The 23,698-nt window shown below is 38.4% G+C and overlaps 1 protein-coding gene across 2 annotated transcripts; it reads left to right on the top strand.

Annotated features, from left to right (window-relative positions):
• Positions 1 to 1,245: 1,245 nt before the first annotated feature.
• PTGES3 (prostaglandin E synthase 3) lies at positions 1,246 to 22,475 on the top strand. 2 transcript variants are annotated; one of them, XM_027071459.2, is made up of 8 exons: positions 1,255 to 1,598; positions 16,612 to 16,725; positions 16,871 to 16,940; positions 17,441 to 17,539; positions 18,096 to 18,185; positions 20,079 to 20,141; positions 20,989 to 21,013; positions 21,316 to 22,475. In XM_027071459.2, coding segments are annotated over exons 1-8 (483 nt in total). In that variant the 5' UTR covers positions 1,255 to 1,596; the 3' UTR covers positions 21,336 to 22,475. The 2 variants fall into 2 exon arrangements, with proteins under 2 accessions (XP_026927261.1, XP_026927260.1); XM_027071460.2 differs by lacking the exon at positions 20,079 to 20,141 and having other exon boundaries at positions 1,246 to 1,598.
• Positions 22,476 to 23,698: the final 1,223 nt, after the last annotated feature.

Here is a 23,698-nt window from a genome sequence, read left to right as displayed (position 1 = left end):
AGCCTGATGCGGGGCTGGAACTCACAGACTGTGAAATCATGACCTGAGCAGAAGTCGGATGCTCAACCGACTGAGCCACCCAGGCGCCCCTGGGATTAATTTTTCTTAACAAGGCCTGTCCTAATACTTCCAGTCAATATCGAGCTCTCCTCCTTCTATGCTCCCATTACTTTTTGTACTTCCATTATAGCACTCAATAATCTTGACTTGTGTATTTTGCTTTCCCCAACAGGCAGTAGACTTCTTAAAAATCACAGTACTTGAGAGCTGGGATTTAACAACCCTCTTAAACGAGGTTTGAGATTTGAGCAGTGTCCAATGTCTATAGTTCCCCAACCCTGCCATGCACAGCATAGACCAAGTCTTTAATGCTACGAAGCCAGTATTTTCCAAAATGTCTTGACACTTAAACATCCTTTGTATTCCAACTAGCAGTGCACTGATGTATTTGTCCCTTACTCCACTGTTAAGTGGCCTTCTAGAATAGGCAGTAAGTACTGTTTTCATTCTCTTGGTTACTATCCCTCATTACAGCCCAACCACGTTCAAGGGACAAAGCGGCAGTTCAAGAGATAATGGTTGAAAACAGATGGGTAACCTTCTCCCCCTAATGATGTGCCTGAAGACAAGGAGTGTCCTCATCTCATCTCCCCATTCCCACAAACTTCGACTTTCCACTGACAAAACCCCTGTCTCACCTATAGGCCTAATTATCTCAAAACAAGGGCAAATGCCCTCCCCAAACGACAAACGTTTCTCCTCAACCAAGACCTCAGATTTCCGCTGCCCTTGGATAAGAGTCTCCAACCCCTGGGGAAGCAGAGAAAAATGGCCAGGTGCACCCAGCTCTGGATTCTGAAGTTAGCCTTTTCCCGCAAATATCACGAGCACAGGCTTTTCATATCTTTTTTGCGAGAGAATGTTTCCTCAGTGGACTGGCTTACTCCCTCAAGAGTAACCAATCTGTTTCACTTTTCAAGTCTCCCGACTTGGCCTCCCTCCGCTTCGGCCTTCCTCCTGCTGTCAACACAGCCGTTTCTCCCGGAGACCGCCCAACGCGCGTGGCCAGGCGGTTAGGGCGGCCAACGGTTTTCTAAGGCGAGGGGGGAGCGCGGGAGGAGAGGCGGGAACCCGCCGGACCGAAGGGAGCAGACGCAGGGCGGGGCCAGAGCTAGGAAGGATCGCGAAGGAGCTGGGAGGCCCCGCCCTTTCCGTAGATATCTCTAGAAAACCGCGCAGGAGCCCGAAAACAAAGAGTGCGCACGCGCGGCGGCAGGGCCCGGGCATTTTGCTGCGTCACCAGCCGCCGCCCGGCCTCACCACCCCTCGCTCGCACGCACGCACGTTCATTTTCCGTCCTCGCGCCCCTTTTCCTACACTTTCCTCTTCTCCCCGATCGGAGGAGTCGCTCTCTCCGCGCGGTGCATTCTGGGGACCCAGGTCGAGCCCGCCGCCACCGTCGCCTGAGGGAAGCGAGAAGAGGCCGCGACCGGGAAGAAAACGCCGGAGTCGCCACCGGAGTAGAGTCGATTGCCCAGCAGCTGCCGCCGGAGAGGCCCGCCCACCCGTTCGCCCGTCCCCCCTGCCCCGTTCACGATGTGAGTGCGACACCCCGCCGAAGGAAGGTCGCCCCGGAGGGAGGCCGAGGCCGCGCAGGGGGCTGCTGGGAAGCCCCCCCCCCAACCCCCCGCTTTCGACCCCCTCGGCTTTCTCCCTTCTGTGGCGGCAGTCGTTCTTTCTTGTGGTGGGAGGTCCAGTATCCTTTTTCCGGTTACCGTTGGCGGGTGGAGGACATTTTTCCTCCAGATGTCCGCTTTCTCCACCTCGGAACGGTTCCTCGCCTTCCCCGCGCCGGAAATCCCACTTTTCCTCCTTTGCCAGTCCCGGTTACTCTAACTCCGTAACTTAGCCTTAGGCCTTACTCTTCTGTGAGTTTTCTGCCGTGCGGGCTTTCTGAAGGCGCGGGGCCTCTTGGATAGCCACTTCGCTTTTGGGGCAGTCTGGTTCTGCCCCTCGGTGATGTTGGGACCAGGCCCCGGGCCAAGTGCACCTGTGGTGGGTGCTACCAGAAGGCTGGCGGTGCTCCCCGCAGAGCACCACGCGGCCTTCCGCCGTGAGCGACAGTACTGCTAGGCAACTGCGGGGAGGTCACACCGTCCCCACAACTTATTTTCCTTTCCGGGGTCGTGATTTCTTGGGTATGGACGTTTCCAGGCCTCCTAACTCCCAATCCCTTGAAAGGGGGGAAGCTTGCCAAAACTCACCCTTGTCCATGGCGCGAGGAGTTAGCATTGAGCAGGTCGTTCCGCACGTGTCGAGTGGAAAGATACTTGTGGACGTTTTCAGTGTTCTACATTAAACTTGAGGCGAGGTTGCGTTATCCTATTTTAATTAAGATTGAAATAGGCATGTAGTTGCCTTTTTGTTGCCTTTAAGAGCTTACATTTATTTACGTTGAGGTGACAAGGATTTTTTTTTTTTTAAGAATTTTAGTTTGATGATGGTAAAGAAAAACCTTAGTGATTTTTTTTTTAAACCTAATAAAATTTTTGGCACTCCCATTTTCAGGGCTTACATTCTTTTCAGGAAAAACTCTGTCTCTCCAGATGTGAGAACTATCGGTTTTGATAGGATTTTATTTTATTTTATTTTATTTTTGGTACTAACTGCTCCCTGAAAGATACGTACAGAGAGTGATTGAAAGGTAACAAGTTTAATTCCTGTGAAAAGTAACGCACTTTCAAAGGGTTACTTAATGATACTGATGATGATTCTGTTGGGTTAAAGGATACACTGCTGTTGGTTAATGATGGAGAGCAAGCCTCTGGAACACAGTATTACTATGTAAAGGGAACATCTAGAATTTTAGAAGGGTTGCCCCTCCCCATTGGTATTCAATATAATATCTTAATCTATGTAAAGTAGCTTTCACTTTTCTCTGGAAAGGCTTTATTCCAAAAAATGTAGCAGGATTGTTAGTCTTAAGGTGCCTTTTATATTTTGAAACTCACTGAGGAAATAAATGCTTAGGTAAGCTGCCAACTGTTAATAGACTAATGTAGCCAAACAAAATACCTTTTCACTAAGAAATATGTTTAAAATTATTTGAAATATACTTTTGGGAGGTCACATGAAATAGTTAAATAGAGACGTTAAGTAAATAAATTGAAACCTCAGATGGAAAGTGTAACAGTCAGTATTCCAAAAAGCAGTCTAAGTTACAAGAATGCTTTCAACCTGAGTGTTTTGAAGAGACCACATAAATCTCCTTTTTAAAATAAATGCCATCTTGCAAATTTAGGAGATCTTGTTGAACTAACTGTATTCAACAAACTTACTGTTTTCTTTCTTTTTTTTTTTTTAAATGTTTATTTATTTTTGAGACGATGCAAGAGACAGAGTGCAAGCAGTGGAGGGGCAGACAGAGGGAGACACAGAATCTGAAGCAGGGTCCAGGCTCTGAGCTGTCAGCCCAGAGCCCGACGCGGGGCTCGAACCCACGAACCGTGAGATCATGACCTGAGCCGAAGTCAGACGCTTAACCGACTGAGCCACCCAGGCGCCCCAAACTTACTGTTTTCAAGAGGAGTATTATGAATCTGTTATTTGAGTTAGAAAAACCCTTCAATGGGTCTTCCAGTCCTGGGAAGAACCTGGCTAATTGATAAGGATCCATTTGTTGATGTTTGATATAAACATTTAAAAAAATTTTTTTAAGTTTATGTATTTGTTGAAGTAATTTCTACCCCCCAGCTTGGGGCCTGAACTCAACACCCTGAGATCAAGAGTCATTCATTCACAAGTTCTGAACATGATATAAACATTATTTTAGATGTGGAGAGAGACTTTTACGTCTGGATATTTTAAGAGTTTTAAGGTCTGTTTTTTTTTTTTTCTCATTTGAATACTCTTTAGTAGTGATTGTCTAGGTACATTTTTTTCCATCAGGTTTTTAAGGTTTAGTCTAATAGTTTACATAAAAACTCAACCTGATTTTCGAGAAGGCTGAGATTTTAAGACCTCTCTCCTTCAAACTAGGGTGGGGGAGAAGGGAGGTGTGCTAGTTAATTGTTACTGCTTTTTTTTTTTTAAGCTATTGTAGTTCTAATTCTAATTTGAACTCAGTAACCATAGATAGAAAGTAAAATGCTTTTTAAAGGAAAGGTTTTTGTTTTTATTTAAGTTTTTTGTTCTTTTTTAGTAATCTCTAACACCCAACGTGGGGCTCGAACTCAGGACACGGATATCAAAGAGTCCCATGCTCCTCCAACAGAGCCAGCCAGGAGTCCCTGTTTTATTCAGTTTTGAGCTATTTGAAGTCGTTCTTTCAGTGGTCTTATACTTGAATTAATAAATTGTCCAGAAACATATTGTGACTGTCTCTAACATTGGTTGAAATCTTGAATACTTTGCCATCATTCAACTTTATAGAATTGAGTCCTAAAAACAAAATCATTAGTCTTTCTTTAGCTTCCAACATAAATGGTAATAGTGAGCATATGCTGTATGGTTAATTTCTGTAGTTAAGGAAGAGTAACTGATGATGGTTTTTGTTCAGTGTTGATTTCTTAACTACTGTAACCTAGCAACTGGATTTTCTTTTTCTTTCTTTCTTTTTTTTTTTTTTCTGTGCTTAGACTTTAACTAGAAAGCAGTAGAAACTGGAAGGGATAAATCAGTGCAGACCAGTATGTACTGTTAATTAAGATTCCCATGTTTAATTGTATTTTCTGTTTTAAAATCTTGAAGCTATTGTTATTTTGAGGCCTTAGGTGGTAGTGATTGTCACTTTTCAGGAAAAAATACTTTTGTGATATGAACTATTCAGAATTAGTCTCTAGCCCTTAAATTTTTACAATACTTTATCAGAGTTCTTGAAGATTGTTGCACCTAGTGTATTTGATTACAGAAATGCAATGTGTGTTGTAGTAAACTTTGTATTATTTACGCTGTAGATTGGCACTGATAGATTTTAAATTGAGGTGACTTCTCTGCTTCACCAGGACACCTTTGAACTTCTGGTTTTTCAGGAAAATGCCAATTACTTTAATTTTTTTTTTAACGTTTATTTATTTTTGAGACAGACAGAGCATGAACGGGGGAGGGTCAGAGAGAGAGGGAGACACAGAATCTGAAACAGGCTCCAGGCTCTGAGCGGTCAGCACAGAGCCCGACGCGGGGATCGAACTCAAGGACCGCAAGATCATGACCTGAGCCCAAGTCCGACGCTTAACCGACTGAGCCACCCAGGCGCCCCACCAATTACTTTAAATATTACCTTGAGCAGTAGTATGAACTCCTTCATATTGTAGTCCAAAGTCAAAATGTGCTATTAGGGATTTTCTGTGCAGTAGTTAATCTTCACATGTTGTCATACTTTATTGCTATAAAGTGTTTTCTTTGGGCCCTTTCTAACTCAGCATTTTAATTATCTTTGTGTACTGAAAGGATCTAAGTCACAGACAGGTGTTCTTAAAATTTTTAATATGTATTAAGTTCCAGGATCTAGTTTTTCAAATACTAATTCACACAGTGCTAATTAGTATGAGGAACTGTCCCAAATAGGATTGGAACTCAGGATTTCTGACAGAAGCCTTATTTTTTCCACTTTACAAAAAGGGAGAATAATTTTCCAGGTGAAACTTTTAATTTCCAAAGAAATAACTATATCTCTGTAGTTTTGTTAATATCGTCTAAATTGTTTGTTAAACCTGTGTCACTTCTTGACATATGGTTGTGGAGCCCCAAGGCTCTGAAATTTGTGACGGAGGCAGTGAGACATTGACCTTGTTTGAATTTTATTTGTATGAAGAAAAATTGTTGTGTTTGCTTTGAGGATGTTTAAAGTGATGTGTGCACAGAAGTAGGAATGTACGAAGGTTGGAGTTGGATGGAAGAAAGGCACTAAGTTTATCAGGGGAAATCCTGTCTTTAAGAACAGCTTTCTTTCATTTTTTTGTTTTAATTTTCTAAGTTATATATTTATTTTTATTAAAAAAAAATTTTTTAATGTTCATTTTTTGAGAGAGGGAGACAGAGCATGAGCCTGGGAGGGGCAGAGAGAGAGAGGGAGGGAGGGAGACACAGAATCTGAAGCAGGCTCCAGAGAGAGAAAGAGAAAGAGAGAATATGAATGTGAAGCAGGCTCCAGGCTCTGAGCTGTCAGCACAGAGCCCACGTGGGGCTCGAACTCAACCATGAGATCATGATCTGAGCCGAAGTCACTTAACTGACTGAGCCACCCAGGTACCCCAAGTTTATTTTTTATTTTGAGAGAGAGAATGCCCAGCGGGCTCCACACTGTGAGCACAGAGCACAACATGGGGTTCAAACTCCAGAACTGTGACATCATGACCTGAGCCAATGTCAATAGTTGGACTGAACCCACTGAGCCACCCCTCACTCTTTTGTTTTAGAGTAGGAATTACCAAATAAAGGAACTAGTATAGAGGTTTCACAAGTGTTCTTGGTTTGCCCCTTTTTTGTCTTAGTAGGGTGTGTGTGTGTGTGTTTATGGTGTTGCTGGCCAAAAGGAATAACAGTTCTGTTTATTAGGTAGCTAGGTCCAAACAACTTAAGTAATTTGCCTAACAGCCTAGTTAGTAGTCTTTCAAAAACTAATCCACGAAAGTTGAAATAAGTAGCTTCTTTTATAATCACCATTTAGTAATGGAATATGTATGTGTTTTGGGCATGTGTACCTTTTTTCCCCCCCAATGTCTATTTTTGAGACAGAGCATGAGCGAGCGGGGCAGGGGCAGAAGGAGAGAGGGACAGAGGATTCAAAGCAGGCTTCATGCATTGACAGCAGCGAGCCTGATGTAGGGCTCGAACTTCCAGACCTTGAGATTATGCCTTGAGCTGAAGTCAGATGCTCAACTGATTGAGCCACTCATGTGCCCCGGCACTGCATAACTTATACCTTGAAGTCAGATTGGATACTTCCATTTCAATTTCAATTTCTGTTTCCCACTGCTTTTTTTTTTGTAGCCCCCCCCTTTATTAAATTATAGCAACCACCAGAAATACAACTGTGCAAAGATGAAGATTAATGGAGAGGGATGTAGTGCAGTCTACCTTGAAACTGAACCACTTGGTGTCTTGAATGAGATTGAGTATCACTAAATTTTTCTCAAACTTAAAAGATCTTTCAGCAGCCCTCTTAAGTTTCTCATGGTGCCCTGATGCACCTTGGCACATAATTTGGAAGCCACAGGAGTAGCATGTGTATTCAGATCACCTTTCCAGAAAGTTTTACGTGGTGGTACAACTGATGTACAGATGATCTGAAAGTATGAGAAGCAGATCTTGGGGTTTCTTTGAGGAAAGAATACATGTGTAAGAGACTGGTTTCAGACATTTGTAGACAGGGCTTTTGAGGGAGGAAAAACTGCTCCGTCTATGAACCTGGAACTACTTTTTTCCCTTTGTATAACAGAATTTCATGTTTCCATATCATTCCTCACTTACTACAAAGTGAAAAAGATTTACCACTGTCTTGATTCCCTTTTGCAAATGATAGACTAGTTTAAGCTAAGTTTAAAACTTAGTTTTAGAAAATCAGTAATTCTGAATTTTATAACATCTTTTTATTGCTGACTTTTTTCTTGATTTTAATGTTTTCATCTGTAATCTTTCTTGATATTTAAAGATACTTAGAAATGTATTAAAAAATGAGTGAATCTAGTCTTTAAGAAACTTCCTATTTAATAGAAATATGTTTACTCCTAAACCTAGAAGATATTTACTTGATTATTAAGCTCTAGTAAAAAGCTAGTTATTTGATTTCTGTTGTTTTATCTTAGAATTCAAGTGATCTTTTAATTCAGACAAATAATCATGCACCATTAACAAATTTATAAGGGGAAAAAAAGAATAAACTTGTAAGGAAACTGTCATTATTTAGTTAAGTACAGTTGATCCTTGAATAACACTGGTTTGAACTCTGTGGGTCCACTTAGGTAGATTTTTTTTTTACAATAAGTACAGTACTGTAAATATTTTTTTTTTTTAGTTTATTTAGTTTGAGAGAGCACATGCAAGGGAGGGGCAGAGAGAGAATCCTAAGCAGGCTCTATGCTGACAGTGCAGGGCTCAATCCCATGAACTGTGAGATCATGACCTGAGCTGAAATCAAGAGTCAGACACTTAACCCATTGAGCCACCCAGATACCCCATAAATATAGATTTTATATATATATATACATATATATACACAGACACACACATATATGTGTGTGTGTGTGTATATATATATATATATATATATATATATATATATATACACACATATATATTAATGTTTATTTTTGAGAGAGACAGAGTGTGAGCAGGGCAGGGGCAGAGAGAGGGAGACACAGAATCTGAAGCAGGCTCCAGGCTCTGAGCTGTCAGCACAGAGCCCAACGTGGGGCTCGAACTCACAGTCCATGAGATCATGACCTGAGCTGAAGTTGGCCACTTAACCAACTGAGCCACCCAGGCGCCCCGTTTTTTTAAAAAAGTTTTTTTAATGTTTATTATTTTTTTTAATGTTTATTTTGAGAGAGAGAGAGAGAGAGAGAGAGACAAGAGCATGAGTGGGGGAGGGGCAGAAAGAGAGGGAGAGAATCTGAAGCAAGCTTCAGGCTCTGAGCTGTCAGCACAGAGCCTGACAGGGCTCAAACCCACGACTGTGAGATCATGACCTGAGTCGAAGTTGGACACTTAACTGAGCCACCCAGGTGCCCCTAATGTTTATTATTTTTGAGAGACAGAGCAAGCAGGGGAGGAGCAGATAGAGATCTTGTGATTTTTCTTAACATTGTTTTTTCTCTAGCTTCTTTGTAAGAATACAGTGTATAATATATATAACATGCAAAGTATGTGTTACTTGTGAGGGTCTGATCAACAGTAGCTAAGTTTTAGGGGTCATAAGTTCTTGGATTTTCAACTGTGTAGAGGGTCCCTACTCCTGTGTTGTTTTTTACAGCTCAGCTGTGCTGATAACCAGAAAATGTTATCTTTTTTTGTTTGTTTGCTTGGTTTTTGAAAACCTTGTCTTATGATATATTGCCTGTTTACACATTAATAAAGGCCACTAGTAACGGATCCGATCCCTTTACCCCCATATTTCTTAGGAGATTTTTGGACTAAATTTCATCTAACTCGAATGTAAGCTTTGTCTATTTTGCTCATTGCTCTGTCTCCAGAACAGTTCCTAGCCCCATGCTTAATACATATTTATTTATTGAATAACATTCAAACTCTAAATGTATTTTAGCTGTTAGACTTGTCTACATGAGGCCATTTTTTTAAGTTTCAAGGAAGCAGCTCATCTCCTGCACAAGTGGAGGAGGGGCAGAGGAGAGAGAATCCCAGGCAGCCTCTTTCTCTCAGACCCAGCCTTCACCATCAAACTCTTCATGTAGCACCCCTACATGAGGTGCTTGATGGTGAGAGTTGAGCATAAAAGGGGTCTTTTACTAGTAGTCCTGTATTCTGCTCTGTCACATTTGAACCAAATTCAACTGTATCTGCTATAGATTAGAAAGTAGATCAGTGGTCAGTAGTTGAAAGATAAAGCTGATGAGAGCTACTTATAAATCAACTATCTGATTTTATATTCTGTTAATTGAGGCTTTGCTGTATTTTGGGAAACCTGGAAAAGAAGTACTACTAAATCAGTATATATTCTCCAAGTACATTTGACTTGTGAGTTCTTTATTTTGGGAATATTTATTTTGGGAATCGTTTATTGGTTATGTTTTGGATACACTATCTTTCTTAATTGTGGGTAATTGCCATTAGCTTCCCCTTTAACTGATTCTGTCCTACCTCCTCTCCAACAGTTTTTTAAAATAAGTTTATTTATTTTGAGGGGCAGGGAGAGAATCCGAAGCAGGCTCTGGGCTGACAGGCACCCACTGTTTGATTGATTTCTTAATGAGACCATTAATTAAAGATAAAACATTAAAAATATTTTTGCCTATTGGGGCTCCTGGGTGGCTCAGTTGGTTAAAGGGTACAACTTTGGCTCCAGTCATGATCTCATAGTTCATAAGTTTGAGCCCCACATTGGACTCTCTGCTTTTAGCACAGAGCCAACTTCAGATCCTCTGTCCTCTTCTCTTTGTGTCTCTCCCCTGTGCACACACCCGTGCGCGTTTTCTCCCAAAAAATAATATATATTTGCCTATTTTATCATAAAGGTTATTGTTAATTAGCATCTTTGTATCACATTTTTCAGTTCCTTAAATACTTTTACAGAAGTAGAACTTTTTAAAAAAAATTGTCGTTATTGCTATTTTCTCCAGTACATTTGTCTATATGTTTTAACCAATTTTTTTTTTAATGTTTATTTTTGAGAGAGTGCAAGTGGGGTAGGGGCAGAGAGAGGAAGAGGATTCCAAGTGGGTTCCGCACTGACAGCAGAGAGCCAGATGTGGGGCTGAAACTGGAACCTTGAGGAATGTCCCATTTGTTGGGGAGGGGGTTGGTTTTGTTTTGTTTTAAGTAGGGGATTATTTACATAGCATATGCAGAAGTGAAAAAAGTTTTTACATCCATAGGTATTTACTATTAAGGTGAACTGACAGACTTGGACAGTGGTTACAAGTTTTGTCAATGTTAGTATAAGGCTAGAGATAAATCCAATATAATTAGTTTATGAGCTAGTGTTCAAGCTAAACCTGCTCCTCTTTTGGTTACTAGAAAAAAAGGGATGTGAGTTTCACAGAAGACGAGCAGGATTTCAAAATCAAGCTCTCTTCCAGTTGAGTGAATATATGTGTTTTTTACTGGTTTTAGGTTACGTGTAGGGTCCCCTCTTGTATTTTTGATAGTTAAAATCAGGATTACCTAGTAAATGCTAAGCTTTGTAGACCACAAATATCTCTGTCCTACATGCTTGTTTTTATAACTCTTTAAAAATATAAAAACCATTTTTGGCTTCTGTGCCAACCCCTGGTTTAAATGATCATTTAATTTTGTTATTTGGAAAATGATTGTATTAGCTTGCTAGAGCTGCCATAACAAAGTACCAGAAATGGGATGACTGGGCCTCTTCTTCTGCGTCTTCACAAGCTCTTTCTTCTGTGTCCTAATCTTTTGTAAGGACACCAGTCATGTTAAATTTATGGCCCACCTTAAGATTTCATTTTAAAGATTCTCTTTCCAAACATATTACTCACATTCTGAATTCTTAATGTGAATTTGAGGAAAAGAAAAAGATCTCTGGTTCCAGTGTCTTCAGTATGAACAAATTAAAGAGTAGTGTACTACTTGTTTTTTTATACAGCCATTGTAATATCCATGTCACCATTAGTGTGCTTGTCTAGAGTTTATTGAAATACTATTTGTAAAATGTTTTGGGAAAAGAATCCTCCCATTAACTAAGTATAACACAATTCAAAGTTAGACTGGGTTACACTTAAAAAGAAACTAGTCCCTGCTAGAATCATTTAATAACTTTTTTTTCTATGAAATTTATTGTCATTGGTTTCCATACAACACCCAGTGCTCATCCCAAAAGGTGCCCTCCTCAATACCCATCACCCACCCTCCCCTCCCTCCCACCCTCCATCAACCCTCAGTTCTCAGTTTTTTAAGAGTCTCTTAGGCTTTGGCTCTCCCTCTCTAACCTCTTTTTTTTTTTTTTTCCCACTCCACCATGGACTTCTGTTAAGTTTCTCAGGATCCACATATGAGTGAAAACATATGGTATCTGTCTTTCTCTGTATGACTTATTTCACTTCCAGTTCCATCCATGTTGCTACAAAAGGCCATATTTCATTCTTTCTCATTGCCACATAGTATTCCATTGTGTATGTAAACCACAATTTCTTTATCCATTCATCAGTTGATGGACATTTAGGCTCTTTGCATAATTTGGCTATTGTTGAGAGTGCTGCTATAAACATTGGGGTATAAGTGCCCCTATGCATCAGTACTGCTGTATCCCTTGGGTAAATTCCTAGCAGTGCTACTGCTGGGTCATAGGGAAGGTCTAACTTTTTTTTTTTTTTTTTTTTTTTTTAAGTATAATGAAGAGGGGTGCCTGGGTGGCTCAGTTGGTTAAGTGTCTGACTTTGGCTCAGGTCATGGTCTCATGTTTTGTGAGTTCGAGCCCCACATTGGACTCTGTGCTGACAGCTCATAGCCTGGAGCCTGCTTCAGATTCTGTGGGTCCTTCTGTCTGCCTCTCCCCCAATCATGTTTTGTCTCTCTGTCTCAAAAAGTGAATAAACCTTTAAAAAAAAAAAAACATAATGAATATAATCCCCATCTACCTGTCATCCAGATTAAGTGCTTAGTAGGCCTTTGCCACATTGCTTTATTTATCCTCTTTTCCTTTTCCTGGAGTCTTTTTTTTTTTCTTCTTTTCAAGTTTATTTTTGAGACAGCACGAGAGACAGTGTGAGCAGGGGAGGGGCAAAAAGAGGAGGAGACTGAGAATCCCAGGCAGCCTCTACACTGCCAGTATGGAGCCAGACACAGATCCCATGACAGCGTGAGATCATTACCTGAGATCATGACACTTAATCGACTGAGCCATGCAGGCGTCCCTCCTGAAGTCTTTTAAAGCAAACCCCATATACTTAAGTTTTCATCTTGAATGGACTCTCCCCCCCACCCCCCCGTAAAAACAATGCCTTTCATGCCTAAAAAAACTAACAATGATTTTCATATTCTCTAATATCTAATACCCTGTCTGTATTTAGGTGGTCACAGTTTCAGTAATCTCTTTTTATGTTTAGGTCGGGCCAGGGGTGGGGGGGGTTGCAGACCAGGTGCATAAATTGGATATGTTTTGTTTAATGTTTGTTTATTTTTGAGAGAGTGAGTGCAACTTGGGGAGGGGCAGAGAGAGAATCCCAAGTAAGCCCCTCGCTGTCCGCGCAGAGCCTGATTTGGAGCTCCATCTCATGAACTGTGAGATCATGCATGACCTGAGCTGAAATCAAGAGTCATGCTTAACTGACTGAACAACTACTCAGGTGTCCCTCTACGTGTTTGATAACTCTTTGGTTTCTTTTAATCTAGAGCAGTCCCTTCTCTTCTTTATAGCATTGATTTAACAGTATTCTGGATTTCTGCCTTCCTCATTGTATCATTAAAAAAATTTTTTTTTCTCTTCTTATAGACTGGAATTAAGTTTTCTATGGAGTATATCATGTTGCATCAGATTAGGAGGTTGTAGGTCTGGTTGTCCCACTTTTAGTGATGCTGAATTCTTTATTAACTATTAATTGTAAATTCTTTATTAACTATTAATCTAATCTTTAAAAAAATTTTTTAATGTTTTTACTTTTTGAGACAGAGCATGTGTGGGGGAGGGGCAGAGAGAGGGAGACACAGAATCTAAAGCAGGCTCCAGGCTCTGAGCTGTCAGCACAGAGCCTGACGTGGGGCTTGAACTCAACGTGAGATCATGACCTGAACTGAAGTCAGACGCTTAACCATCTGAGCCACCCAAGTGCCCCTAATCTAATCATTTTAATGGTTTCATCCATTGATCATTGCCAAATCAGTTTAAAGGTTGCAAAATGGTGACACATGCCCCCCCCCCGCAATTGTATTCCATTCCAAAGTTGAAATTTTATAAAGAAGTTTACTTCTATGAACAGATCTATCTATCCAGTTACCATGAATAAAGTTTCATAAAGAGAAAGAAGGAAAAATGCCTAATTCTTTTTCTGTTAACAGCCAATTTGTAGAGAGTTGGATCTGTAGCATCTTCTGGTAACCTAGAATTCTCATTGGCCAATGCAGGGAGACCCTTATTATTGCCTCTGGTTCTGACCTCATAGTTTTGTTTTGCTCTCCCCCACCCCCCAAGAGCCCGCAAGCGAGTTGGGGAGGGGCAGAGAGAGAAACCTAAACGCGCTCCGTGCTGTCAGCGTGGAGCCCAATTCAGGGCTCAATCCCATGAACTATGAGGTCATGACCTGAGCCAAAATCAAGAGTTGGATGCTCCGCTAACTGAACCACCCAGGTGCCCCATAACTGACCTCATAGTTTTTAATAGCTTCGTTTGCCCAAGGTGTCCCAACCTCATCCCATCTTATGCCTGAGGTCAGTCATTTCTGTATAGGAAATCTGTTTCCTTTAGTTGGAAATAGTATTTTGGCACTGTGGTGTTCATTGCTCTGGATGATTTTCATTAGCGCTTTTTAAACATACTGTATGGTCACTTCAGTTTGAAAATCGGAACTTAGGGATGCTTGGCTGGCTCAGTTGGTAGAGTGTGCGTGCAACTCTTGATCTCGGGTTGTAAGTTTGAGTCCCATGTTGGATGTAGAGATTATTTAATAAAATCTGTGAACCTAGTCATTTAAAATTTTATCTATTAAGTTAGCAAATATTTTCAGTTAAAGACAGCATGTTGGGGCGCCTGGGTGGCTCAGCTGGTTGAGTGTCTGACTTCAGCTCATGTCATGATCTCATGGTTCATGAGTTCGAGCCCCACATTGGGCTCTCTGCTGTCCTTGCAGAACCTGTTTCAGAACTCTGTCCCTCTCTTTCTCTGCCCCTTTCCTGCTCACACTCAAATACATATTTTTTTTAAATGTTAATCACAGAACACTGTTTTGGAAAGAAAATGAGCTAATAATAATGTGTGGTCTATTGTCACCTATTCATAAAACTCTCAATTTGTTAGACATATTAACATAATACTAGAAGTTGTGATTCCTTAGTCCAACAGAAGTTTGGTTAGACTTTTCTTCTAAGGCATGTAAAAATCTGGTTTTTGTTTTTAATCTGTTGATAGATGCCTAAAGAAATAGCTTTACTCTTGCTGATTTGCTGGTATTTTTGGACTTTGAAAACTTCCATCCGTAATGATTATAACCTACTTCAGATCTGATATCAATATCCCAAAGTGGAATGTGACTAGTCAGATTTAACAGTTGTGTAAAAATGTTGATGAGCAGTTGGTTGCAACTTTTTATTTATTGGAGGGACTTTAAACTGCTACTCCTTAGGGTTGGGAATTTCAGCATTTGGAAACAAAACAGTTCCTTTCATGAGTAGTGTCTGAACATAACGATGATTAATAGTTTTTAACTTGTATCTTAGGTTTATAGAACAGTTCAAAAAAATACAAAGAATTCTGGTATAGCCAAATACTTTAGATTATCAAAGCAGAACATGCTTGCTTTAAGAAAATAAGTGAAACCATTGAGAATTATGTGGTTCTGCTTTCTTGCCCTCATTGTCTTTCTGGTTCATTCTGTAGAGGCAAATGTAGTTGGGGTCTGTGTGTGAATTCTAGGAATTTTGACACATATAAAGATATTTGTCTAAAGATTACAAAGAACAACTTTATTTTTTTTTAAGTTTTATTTATTTTGAGACAGCGAACACGAGTGGGGAAGGGGGGGCAGGGGGGGGGAGAGAGAGAGAGAGAGAGAGAGAGAGAGAGAGAATTCCAAGTGGGCTCCGTACTGTCAGCGCAGTACGCTGACATGGGGCTGAAATTCATGAACTGTGAGATCATGACCTGAACCAAAACTAAGAGTTGGGACGCCTAACCGACTGAGGCACCCAAGTGCCCCATACAAAGAACAATTTGAAAGAAGAGTATTTACCACATACAGTCTTTATCTCCTATTAATCAACTATATTTGACTGCATTTGCTTCTAGCAGTTTTTTAAGCCTATTCTAAAACATAATTTTAATGGATGGATAGAGTTCTAAGCAGCTGACACCATGAAAAGGACAGGTACATTGCAGGAGACAGCAGAAGAATAACGAGGAAGCAAATACTCCAGGCTTCTTCTAGTATAGTATATATCCAATACATTTGTAGATTAGAAGATGAGGCTGTAAAGAAGCTTAATTCTTAAGTATCATTATTTAGAATCATAAAAGTTGGTTAAGAAAATTTGTTCCTCAAAAAAATGGTTGTTTGGTATAGTCAGAAATAAGCTACAGATGAGAACTTTCTGGAGACAAACACTATCAGTTTTACCCACCCAGCCACTGTCATGCAAGTTGCTGGCATTGTAACATTGTAAGTAAAAATGTTGAATATGTATTTCAATATTTCAATTGACGGTGGATCAGTTCTGTCTGATTTTTTAATTCTGTGACATTGACATTTAGTAGCCAGGCTCTAAAGGAGTAGCACATAAATTTTGACAGGGCTACCTAATGGTTAGCCCTATTGAGCATTGATTCATTTTTTAATTCCTTCATATTGTGAAATCAGTTATAGTTGTGTTTTAACTTGGAATGCAGTTGTTAAGAGTAAAGATGTAGGTGTTTTTTAAGTTTATTTATTTATTTTGAGAAAGAGCATGATCCCCTGTGAAAGTGGGAGAGGGGCAGAGAGGGAGAAAGAATCCCCAGGCAGCTCCACACTGTCAGTGCAGAGCCTGATGTGGGACTCCGACTTAGGTACCGTGAGATCATGACCTGAACTGAAGTCAGATGTTTAACCTACTGAGCCACTCACTTGCCCCTAAGGGTGTAGTTTCTGTTTGAAATTATAATAAGCTGTTTCCAAATAATCCGTCTTCTAATGGGAAAGAGAAATGTTACTTATATACCAAAATTTTGGAGGTTATGTAAATACTCAGTTAATGAATTCCAGCTTAACTTTGTCTAATTTTATCTCTTTGTAGGCAGCCTGCTTCTGCAAAATGGTACGATCGAAGGGACTACGTCTTCATTGAATTTTGTGTTGAAGACAGTAAAGATGTTAATGTAAATTTTGAAAAATCCAAACTTACATTCAGGTAAATTACCATTTTACATCATTGGGTAAGAAGCTTATTTCAGACAACCAAGTAACTTTGGCTTGCTTGTTTTGTTTTCACTGAAGTTATTACTAATCTTTATCTCTTTGAAGAGGTTCATTTTTTTTTTTTTTTTTTTACACAGTTGTCTTGGAGGAAGCGATAATTTTAAACATTTAAATGAAATTGATCTTTTTCACTGTATTGATCCAAATGTAAGTAGTCTTAAGGCTTTAATTCCAGTTTAAATCATGAAGAAATGGACATACATCAAGTACTCTTTTTAGCAGTAACCAGTAATTGTTTTTCTTAACAGTTCAGAGGCTATCTAGAGATTTATATTTTCGCAATATTTCCCCTTTGAACTACTTTTCTGCAGCCCCCTTTTGTTCTTGCTGTCACTGTTCTTTAGGCTTGTCTTAGTCTAGTCTTTTAGAATTTTTAAACTATTCTGTGAATGTACCATATTTAGTCAAAAAAATTTTTTTACTTGATTTTTTTTTAAGGCTTTATTTTATTCACCATGTGCAGGGAGGGAAAATTTTTTTGCAATTTGGATAGCTAATGAAATGTTTAGTAAGCTAGGGGATGTTTCTTTGCCTTTAGAGAAAATGTAGAGAAAAAAATTAGAGTTGAGGAATGACAAGCTACTTTTCTATTCTGTAGTGATACTGGAGAGATAAGTGGTGTGATAGTGCTTTTGTTTTGTTTTTAGGATTCCAAGCATAAAAGAACGGACAGATCAATTTTATGTTGTTTACGAAAAGGCGAATCTGGCCAGTCATGGCCAAGGTTAACAAAAGAAAGGGCAAAGGTATGTTTCTTTTCTTGGGGGAGTTTAACATTTTTAAGTAATAAAAGACACATTTGTTTTCCATGAGGAATATTATGTTTTTATTTCATAGTTAAGTGTTATTAAAGTCTTGTATTCTTACAGGTTTTTTTCCTTGGTGTTTTTTAGTTTTAACTTAAAACCAAGTATGGTCAGAAGGTCAGTCCCTAGATGCAGAACTTTTGCTGAATTCAAGAGGCAGATTTTGCCTAGAATCTAAAAGTTACATATCACAGAGGAGCATACTTAGTGCTACAAAAAAAAGTCCATTGTGCCTGAGAATAGTTCCTACCAATGAGTTTTGTTTTTGTTTCTAACGGTTAGGATTGTTTAACAATTGTGAAAGAAGCTTCGTGAAACTATCTTTGCTAGTACTGCATTTGACTTTTGATTTTGCTAGTCTGTTCTTTTGTGTGTGTGTGTGTTAGTTCCATGCCTCACTAATACGAACCCACAGTTCAAGCAATGAAGTCTTAAGGTACATACCAATAAGTGTAAGTTAAGCTAATCATAGGGTGATGTTTGTATTGATCTGTAGCTTAACTGGCTTAGTGTGGACTTCAATAATTGGAAAGACTGGGAGGATGATTCAGATGAAGACATGTCTAATTTTGATCGTTTCTCTGAGGTAAGTTCTTGTAAATGGCATTTTCCACCTCCCTCTCTGTACATTTGTGTGAATTTAATTTGGTTTTAAAGCCCCTAGTGGTATTTTAAGACCTGCATTATTTTACTTTCAAGGTCATTCTGCAGCAAAACCAAGTAAGATCTTAAAAATGGTCATTTAATCCTGAAGTTTAACATCGTATAATTTTTTTAAAAATTAGTGGTAAGTTCTAAAGTTGATGTATAAAGACAAAAAATAAACTACAATCCATGCAATATAGCTAGTTTCTATTCTAAACTGATTTTTTTAGGAGCGTGGATTGGTTTGCATTTTGGAGCCATGTAATATGAATATAAACCTTTAAACACAAAAATGGTAGTGAGATGTGCATGATAAGTGGTGTGTAAAGATGTTTTAGTTAGCACAATCAAGGAAAGAATTTAAATACATATTGCCAAAGGCTAAAGGGGCAAAATCATTGATTTCCCTTGGATAGAATAAACCTTGTGATGTCAGGTTTTAATTGACTAGATTTTGTTATGTTTCTTTGAAAACTAAGAGCTAAAATAGGAGTAAATATCTAGTGTCATGTTTGCAACTACTTAACATCTTACATGGTTCTGGCACCTTGATTTCAAATTAAAGAGGAAAAAGAAGATGGGGCAGTACTTTTCAGCTGTGCTATTCCCATTTCTTACCTGTAGTAATTGGTGCCGCCATTTCGCCCAGCTGTGCATGTCACAGCTTAACACTATTCTTTTACTGCCTGTTTCCAGTATAACATTAGCGGCCATCTTTTTTTTTTTTTAATCTCCTGAATAGCTCTTGAATGTATTTATTAGTTCATCCTATTTCTATTGCCATTGTATCTTCAACACCTAATATTGTATTTGGCACATTTTGAGCATTTTTCTTGCTCAAAGAAACTTAACCAAAGTGTTCAACAGTGCTATCAGACGTAGGGAGACTCTTTAATAGTTACTCATATTATTTAAGACAGATTGCCCAGAACTTTTACACCGAGCAATTTGGTGATTAGGGATCTTTTAAAGGCACCTTTTAACTGTAAAGTGCAGGTAAGCGTAGATTTTAGAAGTTTTAAATTTTGTGTATAAAGTTGTATATGGTTATTGAATTTTTTAATTTTAGGAGATTTATAGAAAAGTTGTAGCTTGGGAAGATAAGTCCCTCCCCATCTGTTAATAGTTTAGTTTTGGGTTATATGTACTTTTTTAAATAATACATTGCTTACTTTATGATCAGAAACAACTAAATAGGAAATTAGTACTTCATGTAAGTATGTTGTTATTAGTCCCAATGTTTTGTATGTCTACAAGAGTACTTACATATGCAAGTGTATTTTCTCCATAGTATGTATCTTTTATTTCAAGAATCATGTTTCTTTTCTGTTTTTAACTTTTATTGCTGTTTAGTCTTTGGTTCAGTGTTCAGGTCTTTTATACAACCTAATCATCCTGAAGGACTTTATTTTAAATCATTTATTGGTTCTTCACAATATTTAAAACTGTAGTGAGAATACCATAATACACATGCCACTTAGCTTAAGATACAAAGCTTTAGAACTACAAGTGAATCCCATTCTTTTCCTTAGGCACCAGAGGTAAGCACTATTTAGGATTTCGGTGTTTAATTTCTATAGCATACATAAATAACTTGCTGGATAAGTTTTAATAATTTCACTTTTCTTCAGCGAGAACTTAGTCTTAACTTCCCTACAAGTTGTCAGGATTTTATAATTTACTTTTTCCGGAAAGGAAGGTACTTAACATTTGTTTTGCTTTTTTTATTGGTGGAAATCTATGACAGACTTAAGGTTTATTCTGGAGCTTGCAACCTAATAATTAGGGCTTAATTTAACATCATTTTTAAAACTAATTTTTACACTTCAAATAGATGATGAACAACATGGGTGGTGATGAGGATGTAGATTTACCAGAAGTAGATGGAGCAGATGATGTAAGTCTATAAATTCTTTTCTCTGTTTACTTAAATAGTAAGAAACAATGTATTTATAGGTTGTTTTATATAGATTTAGGATTGCTTTTTTGCCACTTCTTGTTGGGTTGGTCCCCCCCTTCAGAAATACAGGGAAAAGCAGATTTTAAAATGTGCTAATTTTTGAAGGATAGGTACCTACCAGGAAACTGGTGTCCCATGGGCCATTCTTAAGGGACCAGATTTCAAGAGAATCATTGCATCGTATACCTTATTCAATTAAGAATTAATTTAGGGATTATTTTGACAAAGTTAAACAGGTTTTGCAGCAGAATTGGTCAGAAACTAGAGTAAATAGATGGACATTGTGAATCTATAAGGATAAACTGGATCACTCTTCTCAACATTCCGCTCTGGCATCCTGCTAACATCTTCAAGAAAGTTGTTGAGTATAGTTTGAAAAATGTTTAGACAACTCAGCAGCTAGGTTTGGAGTTCTTTGTCTTCTATCAGTCCAGTAGTCTTCGCAGTGAGCTATTTCCCTGTTACACTGAATGCCAAGAGAGAAGTGAAATCCATTTTATACTAAAATTCAGTCTACCCGACAGGAAGAGATTTAAAGGGTGAGCACCAATTCCCACCAAAAGGCACACATCTTACAGGAAGATAGATCCTCAGCTGTACATCTGTTCATCTTCAGTGAACCTATTCTTAAGTCCAGTGATTAAATTCATAAGCTTGATATAACCACATATCTTTGCTACTTTAGTAAAAGTACAGTGCTTCATTCAGCTTTTTAAGGCAAACTGTTCAGTTAGCAGAGGAATGTTTGATCAACTTGGTAACTTTCAAAATTCTTCTTCTGCAGGATTCACAAGACAGTGATGATGAAAGTAAGTATCTTTGTAAAAAGTATGTTTTACAGTGATATTTCACATCAAAGACAAAACTCTGAAAATAGAGACATTAACTTCTTTATAATTCTTGAGAGAAAAATTATTTTTTCATGGCCTATAATAGCCAAAGCAGAAATTTGAATGCTTTGAGATTTACATTTAGAAAAGGCAAAAAATAATAAAAAGACAATTCCCTAGGAAAGTATTAACTCTGTTGACTGCTTTTTTTTTTTTTTTAATAAGACTTTGAAGTTGATTGTTCCCTTGTACTTCATACTAATCTTTTTAAAATCTTTCAGAAATGCCAGATCTGGAGTAAGGAATGTTGTCATCACCGAATTTTGAGAAAGAAAAATAACTTCTCTGCAAGATTTCATAATTGAGAGAATTCCTGAGTTGATAGCTCTAAAGGCAGATGCTGTATTTGCCTCCTTTAACCCATTTTTCAACCTGTTTGTTTTTTTAAGGCTTCACTAAGGGTTGATATGTACCATTGTATGGGGCAGTTTTAAGTCAGCTAAGGCAATAACCTTATGCATGAACTTTTCCCAGACTTCCATGATGCTGTTGAGGTCCTAGACAATTGATACAGCAGTTGTGATAAATAAAAACATTTCACCTCAGTCTCCTTTACTTCATAACATAGATACTGACATGATAGGAAACTCTTGGCTTAGAAGAAAGAACTAAATTTTAGATTTTAGAACATGGACTCAAAAGTGGCTGATGAAACAAATTGGTTGATACCTTAAACTGGTAACTTGTTGTTCTTCTGGTATATCCTCCAGGATTATTCCACTAAAGTTTTATTTTTCAAAAAATTTACTTCACATTATTGTAAGTGATCACTTGTCAGTGTTCCAGATGTATCTTAGCTAAAACTAGTGAATGCCCTAACTTAGGTGGTTTTGAAGCCTGTACATTTGGTATTGTCTGACCCTTAAACTTTTACATCTCTTAGCATGGAGGACGAAGAAAGGCTGTACATTGTTGCTTGAGAGTCTGTACATTTAGACCAAATTGTATTTGCACTGTCAGTATGGCAAATGAGTGAAAAAAATGTTAATACACTATTGGATTTTTTATTTCTTTTTTTGATTCAGCTTGTTCCAGGCTGAAAACCTCAATTTATGTTCATGACAGTGGGGATTTTTTTTTTTAATGTCTACCTACATTCTTTCTAATAAACTGTTGGAAGACTTTTTGGCTGTCCTTTTAAGTGTCTGGTTTACTGTAATTTCATGTATTAACCATTTACTGGAATGGAGTTTTTATTTTTATTTGAGGAAGAATTGGGAATATTCCTCTGTTTGGAAAAAAAGAGGCTTGCTGTAATGTCGCAGGAAACCTTTTAAAAGTGGATCTGTAATAGCAAATTGTAGATGCACTTTGCAGCAGTTGGAAAAGAAAGTGTTGTGATTTGATTGAAATAAAACTAAATGTGTTGTCCTCCTGTAAATCTTTGAGCTTCTGCATTTGGCAGTTTTTATTCCCTCTAACTTCTGTGTATTTGTCATAGCATAGAAATGCTTCCTATATCAGTACTTTATGTCTTACATTAAGGACCTGTGTTACAGACAGTTTTAAGTGCTGGGGATACAAAGACAATCCTTCAGGTACTTGCTGTGCTCAGGGAGTCACAGGCTAGACAAGTGCACAAACAACAAAATCTTGATAAATGGGAAGTGTGCCATAATAGGTTTGCATGGGACATTATGGTGATTTAGAAGGGAAAACATTTTTTCCTTCCCCTGTTGAGTATATGACTTCAGAGTGATACTCAACCATTTTCTTGAAATGGTACAGCTAGAAAAATCATCTACTTTCCAGGAGGTCTGGGCATAACACTTGAAATTCAACTCTATTTTATTATATTATAGAAGTATAACATGGGTTCTGGTCCTGTTAAGGGAATGCAGTTTTTATTTAAGTAGGCTCTATGCCCAGTGTGTGGAGCCCAACATGGGGCTTGAACTTGCAACCCTGAAGTTGAGTCAGATGCTTAACGGACTAAGCCAGGTAGGTACCTCTAGTCCTTTTAAATTATTGTTTTAAACTTGGTCGCATTTGTCTGGAGTATGCCAAAGGTATTAGTGTGATTGATAAGTAGAGTGTAGTTTTTAGCTTCAGGGGGAAATTTTTTTGAAGTTAAACCTTTCTATTTTTAGTGTAGTTCTCTTGCAAAACATTTTGTGTATCAGTTCTAGAAGTTAAAGATTCATTAAGGGTTCTGGTGGTTTTATTGCCAGCCATTGAGCTATAAAGTATAGCTTGATGGGTTTCTGACTGTGTCCTGTGTTGTAAGATTTTCTAAATTTAATTAAATTTATTTTGTGTTCAAACACTTGAACCTATTCAAGTGTTTCATTAATGCCTTTTGCTCAGTCAGGTACCAAGCCTTACGGATGGCATCTGATCCCTCTAACTCCAGTATTTCTGGCTGAAAGGTGAATCAATAGGTCAAAACGTGAGAAATATTATCTCATCTGAATTGTAGTTAGTATTGCTTTAAAGAAAATTATTGGGGAGAGGATCACTTGAGTGAGTTTTTAAGTTTGGCATCTGTTCCCATAGTTTTTGTCCATTTTGACATGTGATAAAGGTGCTTATATTCAACTTTCTAAAAAAAAAAAAAAGAATAATCCATTGATTTTTGAGAGAGCACAAACAGGGGAAGGGTAG

Source organism: Acinonyx jubatus, chromosome B4, assembly GCF_027475565.1.
Source record: "Acinonyx jubatus isolate Ajub_Pintada_27869175 chromosome B4, VMU_Ajub_asm_v1.0, whole genome shotgun sequence".
Classification (NCBI taxonomy): Eukaryota; Metazoa; Chordata; class Mammalia; order Carnivora; family Felidae; genus Acinonyx; species Acinonyx jubatus.
This window is presented reverse-complemented; position numbering and strand designations above follow the sequence as displayed.

Excerpts from the sequence above, each read along its gene's own strand:
- PTGES3 (XM_027071459.2), top strand. Across the intron at positions 17,540-18,095 it reads TAACAAAAGAAAGGGCAAAG|CTTAACTGGCTTAGTGTGGA; the intron begins GTATGTTTCTTT and ends ATTGATCTGTAG. Across the intron at positions 20,142-20,988 it reads AAGTAGATGGAGCAGATGAT|GATTCACAAGACAGTGATGA; the intron begins GTAAGTCTATAA and ends CTTCTTCTGCAG.